This window comes from Diadema setosum, chromosome 4, assembly GCF_964275005.1.
Source record: "Diadema setosum chromosome 4, eeDiaSeto1, whole genome shotgun sequence".
Lineage (NCBI taxonomy): Eukaryota > Metazoa > Echinodermata > Echinoidea > Diadematoida > Diadematidae > Diadema > Diadema setosum.
This window is the reverse complement of record NC_092688.1, coordinates 47,036,603-47,058,078: the sequence shown is the minus strand read 5'-3', so window position 1 is coordinate 47,058,078 and position 21,476 is coordinate 47,036,603. Positions and strand designations below refer to the sequence as shown.

Here is a 21,476-nt window from a genome sequence, read left to right as displayed (position 1 = left end):
CTTGTACCATGTTGAAGAATGTGGAACAAAGTGATTAACAATTTTGTTAGTAAAAAGTTTCTTAGGAGTGATTGGAGATCAACTCCTTTTATTTTGAAGGTAAGCAAGTATAGTCTTAGCAAGGATGATAAATGATGTCCATGTAATGGTGGTATTTTGTCAAATCTTGTTTCTCAGTTTACTCACATATGAAGGACAGTATTATGAAGCCTTGAGTGGATTTAGTTGAAGAATTGTCCCACAAAACTTGGAATAAACAAAACAATCCATTTATCACACTTCTATTTTTGGACTCTGATGTCACAATTTTTGCCCCAACCCGATGGAATGACCCAGTAGTGTCTAACAACTAACGTTAGACGTCTAACAATTAATGTTACTCGTGAAGAGTGAAGAGACAGTTTACTGTCAAGCAAGATGTTGGTAGACACTAGAAGTAGTAGCCAGAAGTGTGATGCTATTCGCAGGACAGGATTTCGGACATTATGCGGTATGGTGTAGGCCTATAAAAACTATAATTTGAGAAGTTTGACCACATGGGATCATATCAACAGATGGCATCCATACCACACTGACCATCTAAAATTTTAAAGATAGACCCCTTCTATTTTCATTCCAGGAGAATCACAAGTGCTCTTCACCTTTTCTCTGTCAATCAACAATTAATCAGTATGTATTCTCTGTTTTGTTTTGTTTTTCCCCAGGTTTGCTTGTCAAATTCAAAACATCATGGAGAACTACCACGTGCTGGAACTTATTGGAGAGGGTTCCTTTGGGAAGGTTTACAGAGGGAGGAAGAAATACACTGGCAAGGTTTGTTCATGAATTCTTTCTGAAATAATGTAAGTCATGATGGCAAATTAATATTAATGATTATAATGATGATGATGGTAATAATGAAAATAGTAGTGTAGTAGTAGTGGTAGTAGTAGTAGTTATGATAATAATAATAATAATGATAATAATGATAATAATAATGATAATAATGATAATAATAATGATAATAATAATAATAATAATAATAATAATAATAATAATAATAATAATGATAATAATAATAATAATAATAATAATAATAATAATAATAATGATAATAATAATTAGACAACAATTAATGGGAGTAACATATTATTGTTATTGATGTCATTATTATTATCATTATCATCATCATCATCATCATCATAATGGTTGCCATATCATTGCTGTCCTGATCAACAGATTGTGGCCCTGAAGTTCATCCCTAAGCTGGGACGCAGTGACAAAGAGCTTGACAGTCTCCGGAAAGAGATCGAGATCATGAAAGGGATGCACCACCCAAACATCATTGAGATGCTGGACACGTTTGAGACAGACAAGGATGTGAGTAGGGGGAGAATTAGCTGAGGCAGGTTGAGGGGAAACTAAAAATACAGAGTCTCCATATAGAATTTACTCTCATTCTTTGTCATGGCAGCTCTCTAGCTGTAAACACATCTAGTACCGGTAACTGTCAACACATGCTTCAGTTGAGGAGTAATATCATTGCCCACCCCCCCCCCCCAAAAAAAAAAAAAATGTACAGCTGGTTGTGTACCAAGAAGTTGTGCTAGCTGATGCTAAGCCACTAAAATTAGGTGTGTATTTACAAAAGTAAAGCTGTAGATGACTTCTTGGTGTTTAGAGGCAAAACTTTGACACGAGCATGATACTTATGGCCATTTTTTTGTTTTGTTTTAATGCCTTGTATGTCACACGTTTCTTTCAGTCTATTCTGTGTCATGGAAAGCTTGTTTGCCTGCATTAATTCAGTTGTTGCAAGGTCAGGCAAACTTTAGACAAGCTTAAATGTTTGTGGGTGTAGCTTTTGCTAAGAAAACATACACAATGAGGGAACTATAAGTGACTCAGTGTGGTGGATATAGGAACAAATAGCATCATTTATTTTTGTAAATCATGAGGACCTAGGGTTTCAGAGACATTCCTACAACGTTTCCAACTAACTGCAAATGATGTGAAGACACTTTAGACAATTTGGTGCTGGATTTTTGCAAAGAATTTGTAAATTTTGTTCAGTATTTCAGCTGTCTCTAAAGATAGACCCCTGTTTGTATATAATATCATATTCACTCCTCATCTGATCAAGGTAGAGCTCATGTGGTGTATTTTAGCAATAACACAGTGAACCTTTGACACAGAGAAGAAGCTCATGAGACCTTTTTTTCACACGTGTGTGTCATTATGTTTAGTTTCTTTTCAAACACAAAATGATATACAGTCAACCTTGCTTAAATTGACCTCGCATAAGTTGGATTATCGCCTAAGTTGAAGGTCTTTTCAAGTCCACTTCCTTTTATATCCTATTGATTTTAATTCAAGGCTATTTCTTCAGTCCGAAAAGTTTCAACTCATTCAAGGTTGGCTGAATTGCCCTTCAAAGACATGTGCATAAAGTAATTGATTCCATGTGTGCCTCTGTCACTCTAGGTTGTCGCGGTAACAGACTACGCAGAGGGTGAACTCTTCCAGATACTGGAGGACGATGGTAATCTGCCGGAGGAACAGGTAAAGGAATTGCTGTTAGCTTTTTGTACTTTGCATGTTTTTCTCTGATGGGAGTAAGACTAAGATCCTGCTTACTGTCTAAAACCATGTATTTGAGTACGTGGCATGTAGAAAGTCCTCCTGGAACTCATTGGTCCTCCCAAGAAAGTCTCCCCAACTCATCACAAGTGGTATTGTGATGGAAAAGATTGAAGAAGCATTTTGCCTATTAGCATATTGTGATTGTCATTGGAAGAATGAAATAAAACAATTATGAAAAAAAAAGAAAAAGAAAATGTAAACACGTTATTAGTCATGGAAGACATATCATAACCTAACATTTATATTCATTGCATGGTGCTCTACATCTCACAGGAAGGTAGGTTTTATGTACTAGTATGCTGTAAAAGGGGATTGAAACCCAAATATATTTTTGCATCGAGTAAATGCAGCAATATTAGGTAGAATATATCAGCAAAGTTTGACGAAAACTGGATGATCTGTCGAAAAGTAATGAATATTCAACCTGCTGAGGACGGTTTGATTTTGCTGCAACACGCATTTCCCATAGACGCCTGCCCGAGTATACTCGGGACTCGTCCTCAACGAGTTAAAGCTTCTGTGCAGCTGTCACTGGACGAGAAGACTACTGCAGATCATAGCAACCCATATGGAGAACGATATAAAAAAAAGATTATAAAAACAATTCCACAAAATTTTATTTTTTACGAAAAATGCACTCATATTCCCATGACTTGTTGCTGGCATATGATAATGGAAATATCATTCCCCCTGCTTCCTGAAAGTGATAAGTCAAGTGCTTTTTATTATGCTAGAAAAGTGGAAATTATACATACATGTATGTCAAATTTTCTTTATACTTTCTCTATATCATTGTCCATATGTGACTTCACAAAATGTTGTAGTCTTCTCATCCAACATTGGCTGCACTGAAATTGTAACTTTTTAATGGATTGTCTGATTTTCGTAAAGCACTAATGATGTATTCCACTAATAAAGCTGCATTCACTCACCCCACATACATATTGGGTTTCATTCTCTTTTGAATCTATGCAAAATGATCTGTGGTACCAGTAATTTATTGAAATGATTACCAGTGTATTATGTTGTCAATACTGCCCTCTATCTGTAGGTGAGGGTGATTGCCTGTCAGCTGGTTGCCGCTCTGTATTACCTCCACTCCCATCGTATCCTCCATCGAGACATGAAGCCACAGAACATTCTCCTGGGCAAAGGAGGTGTGGTCAAGCTGTGTGACTTTGGTTTCGCTCGAGCCATGAGCATCAACACACTGGTCCTCACATCCATCAAGGTGGGTGCAGTCAAAAAAAAGAGAAGGAATACTGTAAAAGTGGAAATTTTCTCGGGGGGGGGGGGGGGGGGTTATAGTAATTTGACCATTCAGATATTATTGTGATGATTATTCAAGGAATCTCCAAAAATGAAGAACAAACCTCTTGCTCCTTATTACTGAGCACAACTGCCAACTAGTATGGCTGTACAATACATATTGGTGGGGGGGGGGGGGTCTTTTGAAAAATAAGACAGAGTGTGTTTAGCATTTTCCATTTTCCTATAAATTGATTAGTCATGCTTATAATGATTGATTGTTCCATGTTGAACCAGTATACAGTTTTAAACCTCAAAATATATTTTACACTGCTTTGGTATGTTCATTATAATGTTGCAGAAGTAGGCAGCCATGCCTGTATTTCTAGTCAAATCAGGAGAACACTTAAATTCTTAGTTGTGGTAAAAAGCTTCTGACGTATGCCATGCTGCAAGCTAGCTTGGGTCATTGAAAAAGTACTGATACATCCCTTTTAATAACAAATCAACAGAGTTGGTAGAGAAAAGAAGACAATGACATATAGCACTGTGTATATGTCTAAACCAAGAGTTTATGAGTCAAAGATAAAATAGTAAGGAGCCTATAGGAAGATGCCAAGCGTCTAACTTGTTTCATTTGATTTGCAGGGCACGCCTCTTTACATGGCACCGGAGCTGGTTGAGGAGAAACCGTATGACCACACAGCAGACCTCTGGTCTCTTGGCTGTATCCTCTATGAGCTGTTTGTGGGCACACCCCCTTTTTACACCAACAGCATCTTTCAGCTCGTCAGCCTCATCATCAAGGTGATCAATTACAACTCCATTAATTACCCCATTTTGTAATGCTTTAGAATGTTTCATACTTCTCCAAGAAATATAATCAGTAAAAACTGCAAATTTTACTTGTATATGACATGCATTAAATTTTGACAAACCGATATCTAGCAAATGCAAAGTTAAGTATTTCTTATGTTTGCCCAGTTGGTATATTAAATGATTGCCTTCCAAATTTTAGTTGTGTGTGAAAAACAGTTGATGTCCTAAGCAGACAATGGAATGTAGAGAGCATCTTAAAATGGTGATTTAAAACAGAATAATGTAAATGAATGTCCTCGTAAGATAACTATCTTAGCATTTCTCAATAAATCTTACCTTTTCTCCACAACACTGCAATGATATTCACAGGAGGTTTTTTTTTTTTTTATAAAGAAGTTGGATATAGCAAAACCCTCTTTAATATAGCAAGGTGAATTTGTAGGTCCCAACTTTTTTATATTCCTTTGTATCTTTTACCCTGATATAGTGAGAAACCTGATATGATAAGGTAATTGTCCCCGCCAAACGAGTTCGAGCAGGGGACTATGAAACGGGCTCCATACGTGTGTGTGTCCGTCCGTCCGTCCGTTCGTCTGTGTGTGCGTCCGTGTGTGATCAAAATGTTCAATTTGCTACTTCTCTGTCATTTATGAGTCGATTTTGATTCTGTTTGCTTTATATGATAGCACTACATGGGAGCTTTGAAACTTCTACACAGAATTTCAGTTGTGACCTTTGACCTTGACCTTTGACCTATATTGTACATTTTGCTTCAAAATGCTACTCTTTCGCCATTTCTAACCCGATTTCGATTCCGTTTGCTTTATGTGATGGTACTAGGTGAGGGCTTCAAAACTTCTATACAGAATTTTGAACTTTGACCTTGATTTTTGACCTATATTGTACATTGGCTACAAAATGCTACTCCTTCGCCATTTCTAACCCGATTTCGATTCCGTTTGCTTTATGTGATGGCACTAGGTGAGGGCTTCAAAACTTCTACACAGAATTTTGACCTTTGACTTCTTTGACCTTTGACCTTGATTTTTGACCTATATTGTACATTGGCTACAAAATGCTACTCCTTCGCCATTTCTAACCCGATTTCGATTCCGTTTGCTTTATGTGATGGCATTAGGTGAGGGCTTCAAAACTTCTACACAGAATTTTGACCTTTGACTTCTTTGACCTTTGACCTTGATTTTTGACCTGTATTTTACATTTTGCTGCAAAATGCTACTCCTTCGCCATTTCTAACCCGATTTCAATTCCGTTTGCTTTATGTGCTTTTCCTTGTTGTCATGGTTTTTATATCATTATTGTAATGAGGTTCCCTGTATAAACATTTGTGCTCTTTTCTTTTTCTTTTTATCTGTGACATTTTCAGGATCCTGTCAAGTGGCCAAAGAACATGAATCCTGATTTCAAAGTGAGTAGAATAATTCCAAGAAGCAGTAGGCTGGCATTTTAGAAGTCAACTTATCCCCAACATTAATATTTGACAAGTCATATAGTCCTGTGCATGACACTGAAACACAAAATGTCGAAGTAGTCAAGCATAAGCATGCCATACAAAATACTCTCTTCTTGACTGTGTACTATATACACAATATGCATATGTATACTGTATGTATAATAGATGGGTATATAAATATAAAACATCCAATCATACACCTCTGAGACTCAAATTCAAACTCACACTGAAGAAAATGCACATTTTAACTTTTGCTTGTTTGCTTTCTTTTTCAATATACCTATGCTAATTGCTACAACAACAAAAAAAGGACTACTATATCACAGTCACATAACATGCTGGACACATGACTTGGACAGCAAGTACAAGGTGCACACATGACACCATATTGGGAAATTTACTGACAGAGTTTCAGATGTCACTTCATATGTGAAGTTTAAACAACAACAAAGAAAATGTCAAAGGTTGCTTTGTGTTACATATTTTTCCATGAGTTGAATTTTTTTCGTGTTTATGTGAATATGTGTTGTGATGCTGAGATTTCATTCAAACAAGACATGTCAGTATGTCTGTTTTTCACAAATATGAAATAATGGTAAATGCAAATATCAAACATGTGTCACACTTGAATTACTTTTTATTCTGCTAATGTTGCCCAATTTGTAGGATTTCCTTCAAGGTCTGCTGACAAAGACGGCCAAACATCGGCTCTCTTGGCCCCAGCTCCTCTACCACCCTTTTATTGCTGGCGGAGTCCATGGTGAGATCATTTGTTTCTTTGAAGTTGGAAAAGAGCAAGAAGCTGGTCACACCAAATTTGTTTTGGTTTCTGGGTACATTCGACTCCTGTCATAACGAAGTCCTTGGGACCAGCAGTTTTCTATTGTTATATTGAAATTTTGTTATAACCAAACAAATAAACAATGTAGAGCGGATAATATCGGGGCCTGAATTTTTATTGTGTTATAACCGGAATTTTGTTATAACCATGTTTGGTACAACAGGAGTGAACTGTATAAAATCATCTGCTAAAACCAAACTGTCTTTCCTGTCAAGCAGATGTGGAAGAAAGTATACTGTGTTTGCCAAATTTCTGTGGCATAAGCAGCTGCCCACAAACTTAAGTTTTATTTCATTTCTGGTCTGAAGATTGAAGATTGTTGTATAGGTTGGAGATTCAAGTTTAACACAAGATTTTTCAGTTTCAATTTGAGTTAAGAACTTCAAATATAAAGATGGAAAATTATAATCTATAAGAAATGATGTCCACCTGCAAAGTGTCCCATTACACCAGTAATACTCTCGCATATTTTCATCTCAGTGTCTTAAGTTTAACTTCAGATCTATGTGTCAATTTAAGTCGAGGACTTCAAGCGTAAAGTTGAAAAATTACATTTTGGGAGAAATGATCTATGCCAGCAAAGTATCTTATGTCACCAATCATACTCTCTCTCGTATTCTCATCCCCCAAGTGTCTGAGTCTCTGACGGAGAGACCGTTCACCGAGGCGCCCTCAGCAGAGGATCTCGCCAGGAAGGAGAAAGCAGTCCAGGAGAAATCTAGCAATGTAGCCCCGGGGACCACCATCATGAGGAAACTGAAACAGAGGGAGCAAGGCCCACAGGTGGGCCTTAGTTTTCTGTCAACCCCTTTGTGGGCTTTAAGTGCTGATTGACACAGAAAACCACTTAGCATTGTACACACTGTCCAAAGTCCCTGGCAGATAAAGGGCTATTGTTAAGAGGTAGTTAAAAGGGATGGCCTAGCCTTGGTAGAGACCTGGCTTCAGGTTTCCAACATTTTTCGGTGAGATAATGAGAAACCTCTTATGAAATATGAAAGAGCTTGTAATTCCACAAGGATTCATTTTTTTTTTTAAATAGCTGAGATATCCAAAACAAGTGATACTGATAAAAGGTGGGACCCACCTTTCATTAGGATTTCTTTGTTCTACCTTGTTTTTGCATACATCTCAACCATTTTAAAACCAATTTTCATCAAATGAACCTTGAATTCCTATCAGAATGGTATGCTCTGTAACATTTTATAAGTGGTTTCTCAGTATCTTGCAAAAAGTTACTAGCTCAGTCCTCATCCCCACCAATACTGTACCATCCCTTAAAATTTTGGCCAATAGGATGCGAGGTATCATTGTGCATCCCTTTAAATTTTGACCAATAGAATGCGAGGTATATTTGTGCATAAACAATCCGAACAAGCTAAACATAATAAGGATAATCATTGTACACTCACTGTTATGTAATAAGACACTAATTTTTTCTTCTGTGTCTGTGCCTAGGAGGGAGGGTCAGGTGCAGGGGATGGGAAGAAGCCCCACAAGCCTGCCGACAAGCCCAAGGGGAAGCCCCGGATGGCCAAGAGTGAGCCCTGGCCCAGTGTGAAGGAACAGGAACCGACCCCTAGAGAGAACCGAATCACCCATGACTACAAACAGGTGAGTTGGGGTCTGAGTCCTCTGTTCTCCTTGTCCTGCTTCTCTTGTACAAACCAAGATTGAAAATAACATGAAGGAAGAGACAGGTATCTTGATGACTTCCAAACAGACATCATGGGAAACCTACATAAACATTTCCTCAAAACAGCTGCAGATGGGGTCAATGAGGCTATTCTCTCTTTCTTCTTCCATTTACTTACAGTTTTTTCACCCATATGAAAATATCTGAACTCACAATACACTATATATGGTGTGCCAATATATGTACAGCAGAGGATATGCTCTGCTGTGTAGAAAGTGCAGAATGGTGTGAGCTGATACAATCACAGTATTCTACTCTCCTGGGGTAAACTGATGTTCTGAAGGTGCCTCATTATCATTTTAATACACTTTCAACATACCTTTGCCTTTTAGATTGTGGGTCTTTTTTTTTTTTTTATCTTGTAGCAGATAGATTCAGTTTACAGCATATTTCATGGATTGTCATGGACACATTGATTTCCTAAAATTCCAATTTGGCTTCTTCTTTATCAACATTTATATGTTACATATCACAAATAGTTGAAATTTACAAGACAAGACAGATTAGATAGCCAACCAGATAACACTTTATATGTTTGATCGTTTCTTTGGTTTTATTTCTAGTTAAGGGCAGGTGTCACTCCTAGATTTAGGATCAGTGAGTAGTAGTTTTATTCCATCTGTGAAATGTGATATATAACTGTCAAATTGATGTAAATAAACAGATTAATCAATTGATGGAGAGAGACCATTGTAAATCTCTCATTTTCATTCTATGTGTATAAGAATATGATAAAGTAGAGAAGCACTCTGAGAGCGCAGACCTCCGCCAAGCATGCAGCTCATTTCCACCACTGATCTTTTTCTTCCATAGAGATATCAGTGATTTCCACCCACACATACTTATAGCATTGTGTGCTGAAAGTGGCCCGATTTCCCAATATAGAAGCCTTTGTTACGTCATAAACCCTCTGAAGCACGGCGCGCCTCGCCCTAGCAGAAACCAGAGCACACACTTTAGTGCGCGCATGCAAACCTCAAATACGCGCAGCCTGAACTCTCAAGTTCATTGATCCTACCTGCCAAAATATCAAAAATCCTTCATAAATTCCCCCAAAATTCTCAGATCACCACCAAAAGTTAATCGTTTGTTACTTGTGTCATTCTAAACCTTTCCTGCAAGTCTCATCCAAATCCGTTAACTACTTTTTGAGTTATTTTGCACACGGACAAACAAACACACACACAAACCAACGGTAACGAAAACATAACCTCCTCCCTTGGCGGAGGTAATTATGACTTTCGTTTCACCCACAGAAGTGTGATGATATCACATAAATATGTCATTAGTGACCCTCTGCCACTGAAGTATTAATTCCATTTGCCCCTGTACCTGTCATCCAGGAATTCCCCAGCGTGGAGGTTGAGAGCAGAAGGGTCCTTAAGAAGGAGGGAGGGAAAGTCAAGGATGTGAGGAAGAGTATTGATAATGTCCGGCTACAGGAAGAGGTAGGCAAGCAGTCTCTTCTATTTGATTATTCTCCTAAACATTTTGGCTTACCTCAGACTAATAACCCTAGCACATTTTACCTGGGGGCACTCGGATGAACCTGGGATTTGGTAGTATGTAAAGGTCTCATGGACGATATCATGGGAAAAATGCTGAGTGACTTTTCAGGAATTTTACCCTTGAACTGTCCCTGGTAAACTCCCAAGTGCCCCTGGGAACATTTGTGCAATACTACAGTGTAAATGCATTGCAGGTAAACTAATGGGTGAAAAGTGAAGGTCAGTATGCCAACAATGTCTTACGGGCCATTTTGCTCCTTTGCCATAACATGTACCTCCACTGCAAAGGAGCAGATGAGAGAAATTCCAATGGAAGGTCATTCGCTAGTTTGAAAGAAATTCTTTGCAGGCGTTCCATGTTTGATTCTGCAGCGATTCTCTCGGGTGATCCCCTGACTGATTAGTGTGAAAGGGGTATGACAGTCTCAGCTCAAGCCCTAACTACTTCTGAAACCATTCCCTCATGTATTTTGGTGGTAAGAACTATGCTTTTTTTTTTTTATGATAGCAATGATGATGATAATGATGATGATGATGATCATCATCATCATCATTATTATTGTTTTCATATCAGCAAAGATTAGATTTATGGAAAAAAGAAAGATTAACCTCCCTCTGGTTCTGTAGTAATGGTATTAATCTATTGCCAATGGGAGCTTGGTAGATACTGTGCAGATTCTATGGGAATTTTGCAGGGAAAGTGATTAACTAAAGCGATGAGATGATATAATTACCCTTATCTTCTACTTCACTGATTCCCACAGGATGTGGACAGTGAGGATGAATGGGACACCCTTTGTGATGTCACAAACCCAGAGTCCACCGACCCGGAGTCCATCGGCCGTCTCCTTGGCGACTCCTCATTCGTCCAGCGCATCGCGGCCAGACTGGAGGGCACGTCGCGACAGACCATGGAAGGGATGCTAGAGGGCGCTTCACGCCTCCGCCTCGTCATCAAGGTCATCAACAACCTTCTGGCATACAAGGGGTCAGTGTAAACCCATTGCTTTTATTCCTTCATTGCTCACTGCTGTGGCTTGGAACTGTTTGTCACTGTTAGGGTAGAGCATAATAAAGCAATTAAGAACCTTTTAGTTATATCGTATACTATATTAAGAGTAGAAGTTTTTGCGCGAGTAAGTTTTTGCACTCAGCCAGTAAGATGAATTTGGCGTGTTTTTAATTCCATGGACGTAGTGTATCACATATAACAAGCAAAAATTTTGCGGGCTTTTATTTTTTTTGCTAGTTTCATGTCGCCTGAAAATATTCACACCGTGAAAATTTCCACTTAACAGTATGTGTAAACATGTGATTTTTATCTTTGCATTTGTTCATTTAAATATTCATTCATTAGTGCATTTCTACCCTGCTTTGTCATTAAATTTGTGCCCTCTGTGTCTTTTCTTTGCTTGGGTGTTTAATGCTCACACAGCTTTGCTGATCTCCAGGCTGAGTTTTGTCAAACAACTAAAGTGCCAGCCTTACCTCTTGCCATACTCAACCAGATGAAGGAAAACAATGTCGTCAGAGAAGTATGCACAGCAATGTTTTCTCAATCATTTTATCAATTGAAATATGCTTTTCATGTTTCATTTCTTATTCTGTATTATGAGGATTTTTGCCTTTTTTTTTTCTACTTTTCTTGGCTCTTTTGTGATGCTTATTCATTTGTATGAAGGAGAGTTATCAGGAAAGTTTGCAGATCATACAGGACATCAATAGTCACTCAGTTGTCTCATGCTACATCTGAAAATGAATGTTGCATGTGGAGCACAGATCACTTGAAACAATCAAGAATGTCCATTACGTATTATTAGCTTCAATAATAACAGCTTCATTGCCTTCATTTATTGTTGAGAAATGCTGGGACATAACATTACAAATGTTCATTTCCTTTAACCTGTTGAGAACGAGTCCCGAGTACATTCGGGCAGGTGTCTATGGGAAATGCGTGTTATAGAAAAATCAGCCCGCCCTCAACGGGTTAAGTTTCAGCCTGCCATCATCTCAGACGCACAATGGATGTTCGTCATAAACTTGCAAACCATAACAGATTATACAGTGCTGATGATAATATATCGAATGGTAATGTCCCAAACCAATAGTTTATACAAAATGTATTTTCTGACCAATTAATTTGATTATTTTCATTATATTTTCTTAGCAACCCTGGTACGTACAGATCCTGATAGATCTGGCCAGTGTGGTGACAGCCTACACCATGTCAGACATTGCCAGTGAGCTCACCATAGACAGGTCAGTCAGTATCTTGGTTCATTTCCTTTCACCTACTAGTACATTTTCACGTTGGCTGCATGCACAGTCTTGCTATTTCAATTTGTTGCCCCATTTCAAATTGGCAACAGTTTGTTCTCTCTCATAAGAGCTTGCAATGTCTGCAAATTTCATGCATACTTCATTTACATACAGTGGTCAAGTTCTACAGAATTTCCTCAAAAAGTATGAAATGGAAACAATACAGAGGGTGTTTAAGTATAAAGTGTTGAGAAATGGTAGGCGGCTTTGCACAAACTTACAAAATCCTTCCTGTTAAGACTGACATGTTTGCATGTATATTTAATACTTTTCCATTCGAAAACACACTCACCAGAGTGTAGAAATATGATACAACAATCATAATATGAACAACTAATGGTCCTCAGCTGTGGCTATGTGACATTGCTGTCCTTCCAATGGGTTCATAACAACAAATTACAACATATCAACATCTTGAATGGGCTGATTATATGTGCAAAAGGAATCGTAACATTATAGTATTATACGCAAATGCATGTATGTACATCTATTGTAAAACGAGGAATGTTCGCGTGCATTTTAATTTCGCGAGAGCCAAGATTTGCAAAATTAAAATGCACTCGAAAGTTCTTGTCTACACAATACGCATTGAATGCTTGAGGCAACTCGCGAAAATTTCATGCCGCGAAGATATCATGTTCTACAGTAATTGACAGGACAAAAAGTCAACATTGATATCAGAAATGTCTCATAATTCAAACATTTTGAGCACAAAAGCAGTTTGGATAAGTATGCTACACAAGAAATTTCAAACTGTTACTAGGATATCCATTCTTTCAAAAACAGTTGGTTTCAACCAAGATTTGGGTTTTGGCAGTAATTCATCACAGCTGCAAATTCCCCCTGTTCACACTATGACCTTGAGGCCTTTCGTGATTTGTCCATGGTATGATTGGTTGTCGTTCAAGGGCCAAGGATATGATGGAGAGCGCCCTCAACTTTGCCGGCCTCCTGCCCTGGTTGATTCACATCAGAGAAGACGAGGACCTCACACTCAGGGCTCAGTGTGTCTATGTAAGTCCTCTCTGTGGTGACTACTAGATGTGCAACTTGATACATGTATCTACGTGACAGTTGGTTCATCAGTGTGTGATGATTGTACGGTCAAAGATGATTGCATCACATCATGATGGAGTCCTGATAATTTCTGTTACATCGTAAAAGCTTCTAGCTGGTAAACCGATTAGAGATTAAAGACTAATCATGACATTAAGCTGGTCAAACACTAAGAAGGAAGAAAGAAAGAAAGATAAGTGTGTCTGTGTGTTTTATGCTATGAAATGAAATTGATATTGGATAGAGCTTCTGTGCACATTACATGATTCTGATGTGATGAATTTTGATTGTGTTGCTGGCAGTGTTTCATCTACCAGTGTGAGGTGATGGACCGATGTCCAGAGGAGTTTGTGACTGGGTTCTACACCGGTCTCTCTGTCGCCCACCCAGACATCATAACCTCTCTGATGGAGACACTGAGACAGGATGAAGCCCTCCTCATTAAGGTCACAAGTAAGTGTCAGAGGTCAAAGGTCGTTATGAATTTTATTCATAGAGAAACTTACTGCTTGTCACATTTTGTTGCTGTTTGTTACTGCTTGTCACATTTTGCTCCAGGATAGGATTTGCAGCAACATCCATAATGGTCGGTTACATTGATGTGAAGATCTTTTCATGTGCAAAAATCTCTTAACAGAGCATGTACATTGTCTGTACTTCAATTTCTTCTTTATCAGGCTGCTCTGTGTTTTTTCTTAGTATATAACTGATCATATAAGGCACTCTCTGATAAGCATGTCATCATTATGTTCGCGAAGAAAGGAGGTTATGTTTTCATCGGCATTTGTTAAGCTGATGACATAAACAAAATGCCTCTATTTTGGGAAATTGGGTAATTTTCAACATGTGTGTATGGGTGGAAATGAGTTGCTTGGCAGATTTGAATGTTTCTTCCAGTATCAGGATTTCACGAAATTCATTTTAAGTTCTGCATCGTTTACAAACTATCATGTAGATGAAGAATTTTATGGTGAAATCATATACCATCATGCAAAGGTCAGTCCCTATAAGAACGATACGACTTGGAAATACTGTGAAATTCTTCAAGAAGTTGTACATTACAGCTGCCAAGTGAGTTTCACACAGACATGATTTGCCAACAAAGCGGAGGTCAGAGTTCACCATTTACCATCAATCATTATGTGTCTCTCGCTGTAGGTGGGCCCGAGGGGGAGGAGTTTGGGGAGCGCTGGGAACAGATGTGTGGTGTAGTGATCGGAGCACTGGCTGAACTGGTCTACGTCCAGCAGGGACTTAACACCTGTGTGGAGGGAAAGCGCAAGGTAGGTCAACACTTTGTTTCATTCAAAGAAATCGCGAGAATGTTGCAGAGCACTCACTTTCTCACAAGAATGGACCTAAAGTGCCAAGTTTGTGTAGATATTTCCTTCGATTAAACCCAAAACATGGGTGCAGATTTCTCAGTTAACCGTGAGTTCAAATTTCATTGGATCATTTTTCATAATACACTGCTTGAGATCCTGTTCTCGCATGCAGGATCAAGTACATGTATGCTTAGCAATTTGTACCACTTTATCCAATATCTTATTCTTGTGTTGAAGTCGAACGGCACTTCACAAAGATCGTGCGACTTCCCACAGAAAATTTGTGTGTGGCGGTATCACCCCTTGACACAGGCAAACATAGCCATTTGTTTCTTATACTATGCTCTACGTGTTGTTTTTTTTTACTTGTATAATTTGCAATGCTGCTCTGCAATTGAGACGTTTGGCCGCATGAATCAGCTTGAAATGAAATAATGAAATGAAAATGAAAATGAAATGAAATGAAATGAAATGGGAAAAGAAAATGAAAATTAAGTTGGAAATAGAAAAAAATGAAATGGAAAAGAAAATGAAGTGAAAATGAAAATTAAGATGAAAATGGAAAATGAAGTGAAATGGAAAAAAGAAAATGAAATGAAAATGATTCACTTTGCTCTTGTGATCAATACAGATGGCTGCTGTCCTCGGGGATGAACTAGCCAAGCCAAGTCACCATGAACTCACCGACAGCTTCATGAAGTATGTGGCACATCTGTCCTACTGTGAAAATACTCTCAAGGTAAGCTTTCTTTTACTCAGTATCCCAGGCAGCATTCTTGTGGATGGTGAATATGAAAAAAAAAATGTATTTCCCTGAGGCAGTTCAACTGAGCATCAGTCACTGTTACTTTGATTTAGTGATCATCCAGCATATTCAGAAGTAGCATGTAAGCCTATGTAGTTAATTTTATTTGAAATGATGATAATAATGATAATGATGATGATGATGATGATGATGATGATGATGATGATGATGATGATGATGATAATTATGATAATAGTTGGGATTTATAAAGTGCAGGATGATTATTAATTATTTCTCTAGCACTTTACATACGTGTACAAGTAATAGAAGTCATAGGCACATATAAAATGTGTAATACATTTACATAACATATGTCTGGGCTGTTTTTCCCCATGTACTTCTGCATCTTTTGACACAAATATCAGTTATGTATGGTTAAAGATAGTGAAAACAAAATGTTATGACATATACATTGTTGAGAGAGAGTCAGGTATATTAGATAGATCTGATGAACAATAATACATATTAGTAAAAGAGTAGTGAAACATAATTTTTCACTGAATGTGATGACATTCTTTCCTTGAAACTAGACCATCTACTTTGGCTGTCAGATGTCGCCACAGCTCTGCAAGTACCTTGCCAGCAAGGAGGAACACATCAGTCTCATTCTTCTTGTCCTCCAAGGAAAGGTGAGACATTGTATATCAACCCTACATTCACTCTTTTAATATTATGAAAGTCTCACTTGAAATTGTTCCTGAAGCATTAATGTGGATAGACTATTTACATAGTTCAGCCTTGTAGGAAATTTTGCACAAATTTTTACTTATTGTGGTGCGTGAAACACTGAACTGACGGAGTTTGTCTGATCACATTCATATCCTACTGGGGATGCCGTTGTACATACTTTTTTTCTTTTCTCTTTTTTGATGCCCAAGCCCTTAAAATAGTTATTTATAATTCCTGTCATTTTTTACCTTTAGCTGGGCAACGCATCCATGTCTCTTATCTCTCTACTGAGGAGGATAAATGGGTCCATGGTAGGATGGAAACCATTATTTTTGAACATATTTGTCAAAAAAAAAAGAAGTTGTAGAAGAGACAGATGGAAAAGGAGCATGGGAAGGTTGGTTTGAGAAAGGAGGATGCCCCAAATTGGGCAAACCAGGTGGCTAGAGGGTGTGAGAGCAGTCGCTTTTAGGGTGAGGTAAATCCAGCCACCCCCGTTATCAGGGAAAGGGATGATGATGATGATATTTCAAGACAAAGTTATGTGATATGTAGCTGTAGAGTAAAGGCTTCCCAGGTAGGGAACATTATGCAGTGTGAACGTGACATTGATTGTGCATCCAGTGAATTTATACATTATTATAGGATTCTCTGTGAGAAATGTTTTACTGGATGTTGTGGTGATGTTTATCTTAATTCTATTATAATTGTCATTTCATTTCACATGTTAGGATTTGGAGCCAAATACCACACAGTCAAAATGGTTTCAGAAATTAAGCAAGGTGTTGGGATGATGATTATTTATGATACTGATAAGTATTGCCACTGTTCACACCAATAACAATTCTTTTTTCGTTTGTGCGTGTTTGTCCCATACAGACAGAGATTGAGGACATGAGTCAGAACACAGTCTATGAGATGTGTTCACACATCCTCAGCACCATTATCATCCAACTTCAGGCCATACCAGAGATGTGAGTAGGGGAAAAAAGTGATGGAATATCATTTTACTCATTCAGTGTAATGTTTATTTCTTTAACCCCTTCTGTGCCATCGACTTTGGACAGTGTGTACCATGCTGTGGGGGTTTATTGTGTCAATTGGCACTGAAGCACTCATCGGGGTAATTAATGTTTCATGACATCCCTGAGAGTATAGTTTCAGTGCAGGTATCAATGAGGAAAAGGTTCAATGATTGACTAATGCCGGTTGGCTAATATTTAGAAGATTGATTAGAGGTATTTTGGGATACTTTTATGACTTTAGTTGACAGTTTTAACTTCAGTTATGTTTGTTTCATTGGCTGATAGAGGTACAAATTATTAAGTGAAGATCAAAGAATAAAAATAAGCAGAATGTTCATGTAGAAGCATATGGGTTTTGATGCCTACCACAAATATCCAGATATTTGCATAAAGCTTGCATTATTCACACTCACATGTAACTGCAAGATGCAGATATTTGCCTGTAAAGAATCACACAAATACTGTAATGAGTTGAACTGTTCTAATTTCTTAATTCTGTGTGTGTGTTGACAGTCTATTCAAAGCCAGTGCTCTGTTTGCAGCCATCTTGCTGGACTCACAAGTGGCAAGTCACACTGTGAGTAAAATACTTCCTTCATGTAAATATCAATTGTTTTTGTGTAATTGTCTTCCTTGTAAGTCGTGCAAATTATATACGAGTGACAGCATTGAGGACACCTGAGAACAAATCAAAGAGAACATTTTTACCCCAACTTCAAAACTGCACTAAAACTGTAAAAAGTGTATTATTTATTTATTTTTTTTTTGCGCTTAGCCAAATTAGATGAATTTTGCCGGTTTTTATTTCTGCTGGATCAAAATGTTGATTACTATTGTATATAACAAGCAAAAATTAATGTGATTGTATTTTAGTTCTAGAATTCATGTTGTGCTAGATGTGCAAAAATGTTCACCTTTACAGTAGCAGAAATCCAAGACTTAGAAAGTATGAGCACCTGTTAACCTGTTGAGGATGAGTCCTGAGTATACTCGGGCAAGCATCTATGGGAAATGCATGTTGTAGCAAAATCAAACTGTCCTCAACGGGTTAAAGACGACATGACTTCTGCATCGTGTTAGGATAGAAATCATGTTCCAGCAGAATCCAGCGTGATAATGTACCTTGCCTTGAAGAGAGGATAGTAAAGTTGTTGTATCTCTATGTTGCTAGACGGCAGCTGCCCTGCTGGTCAGCCAGTTACTCCATCACGGTGTTGCCCTAGAGATGCCCACTGGTGACCTCTTGGATGCCCTCCACTCAGCTCTCAATGACCTGGAACAGGTGGGTCACATTCAGTCTATTATCTCTGTCATTTTGGAATCGGGGAAATCCCCCATGGGGGTCATAGGGGATTTTCCCACTGCCGAAATCAGTCACACAATACTAAAGACTGTTAATTCTTCATAAGGGAGATACACTGTATGGTCATTGGAAGAAGAAACAATAAACTTGCTAGAGTAACACACAGAACTTTTCTTAATTACCAGAGTCTCTTACAGAACAATACACACATTCGTAGGGTTTGTTTTATGTACAAGGAATCATACACTTGTCAAAAATTATTGAAGTGACAAGGAATTACTAATGCTTTGAAATACCAAATGTGAGATATGAAACCATTACACGCTGGCAAAATAATTTACTCAGTGGACTTACAGAACAGAGTTTTTCAATGCAACACCTAGGCAAAATTACAGCCTATTGATATAAAAGCAATATTAACATTAATGCATAAAGGCATATGGGGGCATAAGAGGGAAGGGTAAAGTTAGTATGAGTGTTTATCATTGCTCTGTCAGGCAAAGTTTGGAATTCATCTGATGTAGTTATGAAGGATGCATTTGATGAGAATTGCATATTAATTCTTATCACGATTTCAATTCATAATATTGTCATGCTTAAAAATGTTCACAATTTTTTTTTTTTTTAAATGGAGAAATAGTTTAAAGGTCAAGATCAAAGACAAAGTAAATGAGTTACTATAAGCCATTTCGTGCAGTGTCAGGTAGTCTGAAAAATGTGAATTTATGCCTCTCAATGCTACCCACAGATCTGTGTGCGTTGTCCATTTGACTACGGCATCCTGGATGGACTCCTACTCCTACTGTGCCAGTTTCTCAGTCTGGACCAGACGACGGTCAGCCACTACCTCATAGAGGCCGGAGTATGGGATCTCCTCTGGCACAGGTAAATGATCATCTCGTTTTATCCACTCCGTTCATCTTCTTGTGATTATCTCTTCATTTTCATCAGAGGAATAGAATCTCAAGTATTCACCACACTCTACATACAGAGACTCCAACCCCAAAGCATGTCTTTTAAACTAGAGATTATCTGGCCTGACTGGACCTCCTTGCAAACTGGAGATGCTGATCTTATGACCATCTGCACAATACTATGACATGTGTATGTGGCACACATTAATAGCATGAAGCATGATGTTATCCTAGGACAAATGATGCAATGCAGAATATTCATGGCGGGACCCGACTTGTAGTTCCAATCAAGATACTTAAAGGACAAGTTCACCTTCATAAACATAAGGATTGAGAGAATGTAGCAATATTAGCAGAACACATCATTGAAAGTTTGAGGAAAATCGGACAATCCCTTCAAAAGTTATGAATTTTTGAAGTTTTAATGCAGTAACCACTGGATGAGAAGACTACTGCATTGTATGAATAACTTAGATGTCACATGCGTACAACAATATAAGGAAAATACAAAGAGAATTTCACAAAATTTCATCTTTTGAAAAAAGTACACATTCCCTTGACTCGTTACCGACATATGTTAGGGGTAATATCATTCCCCCTGCCTTTAAAAAGAGGCAAGTCAAGTGCTCTTTTATTATGCAAAAAAAGTTAAAATATGTTGAATTTTCTTTACATTTTCTTTATACTGTTGTACGCATATGACTCACAAGCTGTAGTAGTCTCCTCATCCAGCGGTTCCAACACAAAAATTTTAAAAATTCATAACTTTTGCATCGATTGTCCAATTTTCCTCAAACTTTCACTGATGTGTTCTACTAATATTGCTGCATTCTCTCAATCCTTATGTTTATGAAGGTGAACTTGTCCTTTAAGCCCCATCAATTTGCTGTAGTCCCACACAATGAAAAAAAAAAAAAATGAAACCCGCTGTCTTGCCTACCTCAGCTCCAATGTTTGAATGAAATGAAATCTTTTCCTCTTCTTCCCTTTAGATTGATGCAGACTTTAGGAATTCAGGAGATTTCCAAGAATCCCAGTGCTGTCGACGATGATGATGACGACGATGACGACCAGGTCATTGAAGTGTCCGCAAATCCCGAGTGGACGTTAATGTCACCCTCTGGTGTGGCTGCATCACTCCAAGTCATATTAATTGTCTTCACCAGGGTGAGTAAACGTTTGCTGATCATCACATTGAGCACTAACCTTTTGCATTTTAGCTTCTTCACATTCTCACTGGTAGAATACAGAGACATACTGTTTCTTCACATTTGAACAGCAGACCATACAGTAGAAGCTGCTTAAAATGTGGGGAAAACTGAAGGGAAATTCCATGCAGATATTGTGCTGCTTTGCATGAAAACAGAAAAATCAGAGTCAGAATCAAAATCACATTGTAGAGTTTCTTCATTTCACTGCAAGGAATTCTGACCCATGCCTGTTGATGCCTGCTGCTTATAAAATTTTCAAAGACTATCATACAAGTACTTTCATAGTCATTTGTGTGTATTGTGTGTTATTGGTTTGTTTGTGTATGTTGGTGTGTATGTGCTTGCACAAGTGTGTGCGTGGGCATGCATGCACATAGTTATGTATGTATTTCTGTGTCTGTGTGTGTGTATTCCTGTGTGTGTATGTGATTCAGTCTTGCAGGAGTACTTACTGCAAGCCCAGTATAAAACTCATGTACTTTTGAATATCTCAGGTATGTTGATGTTGGTGTTGTCATCATCTGTCATTAAGGAGCTTTATAGATTTGCAGTGCGGATGCTTAAGATGACGCTTGAGCTGGACATTCTCCTCTCCCCTGCGTCGTGCTGAAAAATAGCTGTAGATTACGCTGGGACGCAAC

The 21,476-nt window shown here is 38.1% G+C and overlaps 1 protein-coding gene across 1 annotated transcript in view; it reads left to right on the top strand.

The window, feature by feature from the left end:
- The first annotated feature begins 729 nt into the window (after window positions 1-729).
- The window catches only part of LOC140227363 (serine/threonine-protein kinase 36-like), a 30,508-nt gene continuing 9,761 nt past the window's right edge, over window positions 730-21,476 (top strand). The window contains exons 1-23 of the mRNA XM_072307775.1: window positions 730-813; window positions 1,219-1,359; window positions 2,464-2,541; window positions 3,674-3,853; window positions 4,519-4,677; window positions 6,077-6,118; window positions 6,830-6,923; window positions 7,636-7,787; window positions 8,463-8,618; window positions 10,044-10,148; window positions 10,973-11,196; window positions 11,644-11,743; window positions 12,376-12,467; window positions 13,436-13,541; window positions 13,886-14,036; window positions 14,742-14,866; window positions 15,540-15,647; window positions 16,244-16,342; window positions 17,262-17,356; window positions 17,921-17,984; window positions 18,579-18,689; window positions 19,459-19,595; window positions 20,617-20,791. Coding sequence (XP_072163876.1) covers window positions 730-813; window positions 1,219-1,359; window positions 2,464-2,541; window positions 3,674-3,853; window positions 4,519-4,677; window positions 6,077-6,118; window positions 6,830-6,923; window positions 7,636-7,787; window positions 8,463-8,618; window positions 10,044-10,148; window positions 10,973-11,196; window positions 11,644-11,743; window positions 12,376-12,467; window positions 13,436-13,541; window positions 13,886-14,036; window positions 14,742-14,866; window positions 15,540-15,647; window positions 16,244-16,342; window positions 17,262-17,356; window positions 17,921-17,984; window positions 18,579-18,689; window positions 19,459-19,595; window positions 20,617-20,791 — 2,778 coding nt within the window. The remainder of the gene's footprint in view (window positions 814-1,218; window positions 1,360-2,463; window positions 2,542-3,673; window positions 3,854-4,518; window positions 4,678-6,076; window positions 6,119-6,829; window positions 6,924-7,635; window positions 7,788-8,462; window positions 8,619-10,043; window positions 10,149-10,972; window positions 11,197-11,643; window positions 11,744-12,375; window positions 12,468-13,435; window positions 13,542-13,885; window positions 14,037-14,741; window positions 14,867-15,539; window positions 15,648-16,243; window positions 16,343-17,261; window positions 17,357-17,920; window positions 17,985-18,578; window positions 18,690-19,458; window positions 19,596-20,616; window positions 20,792-21,476) is intronic.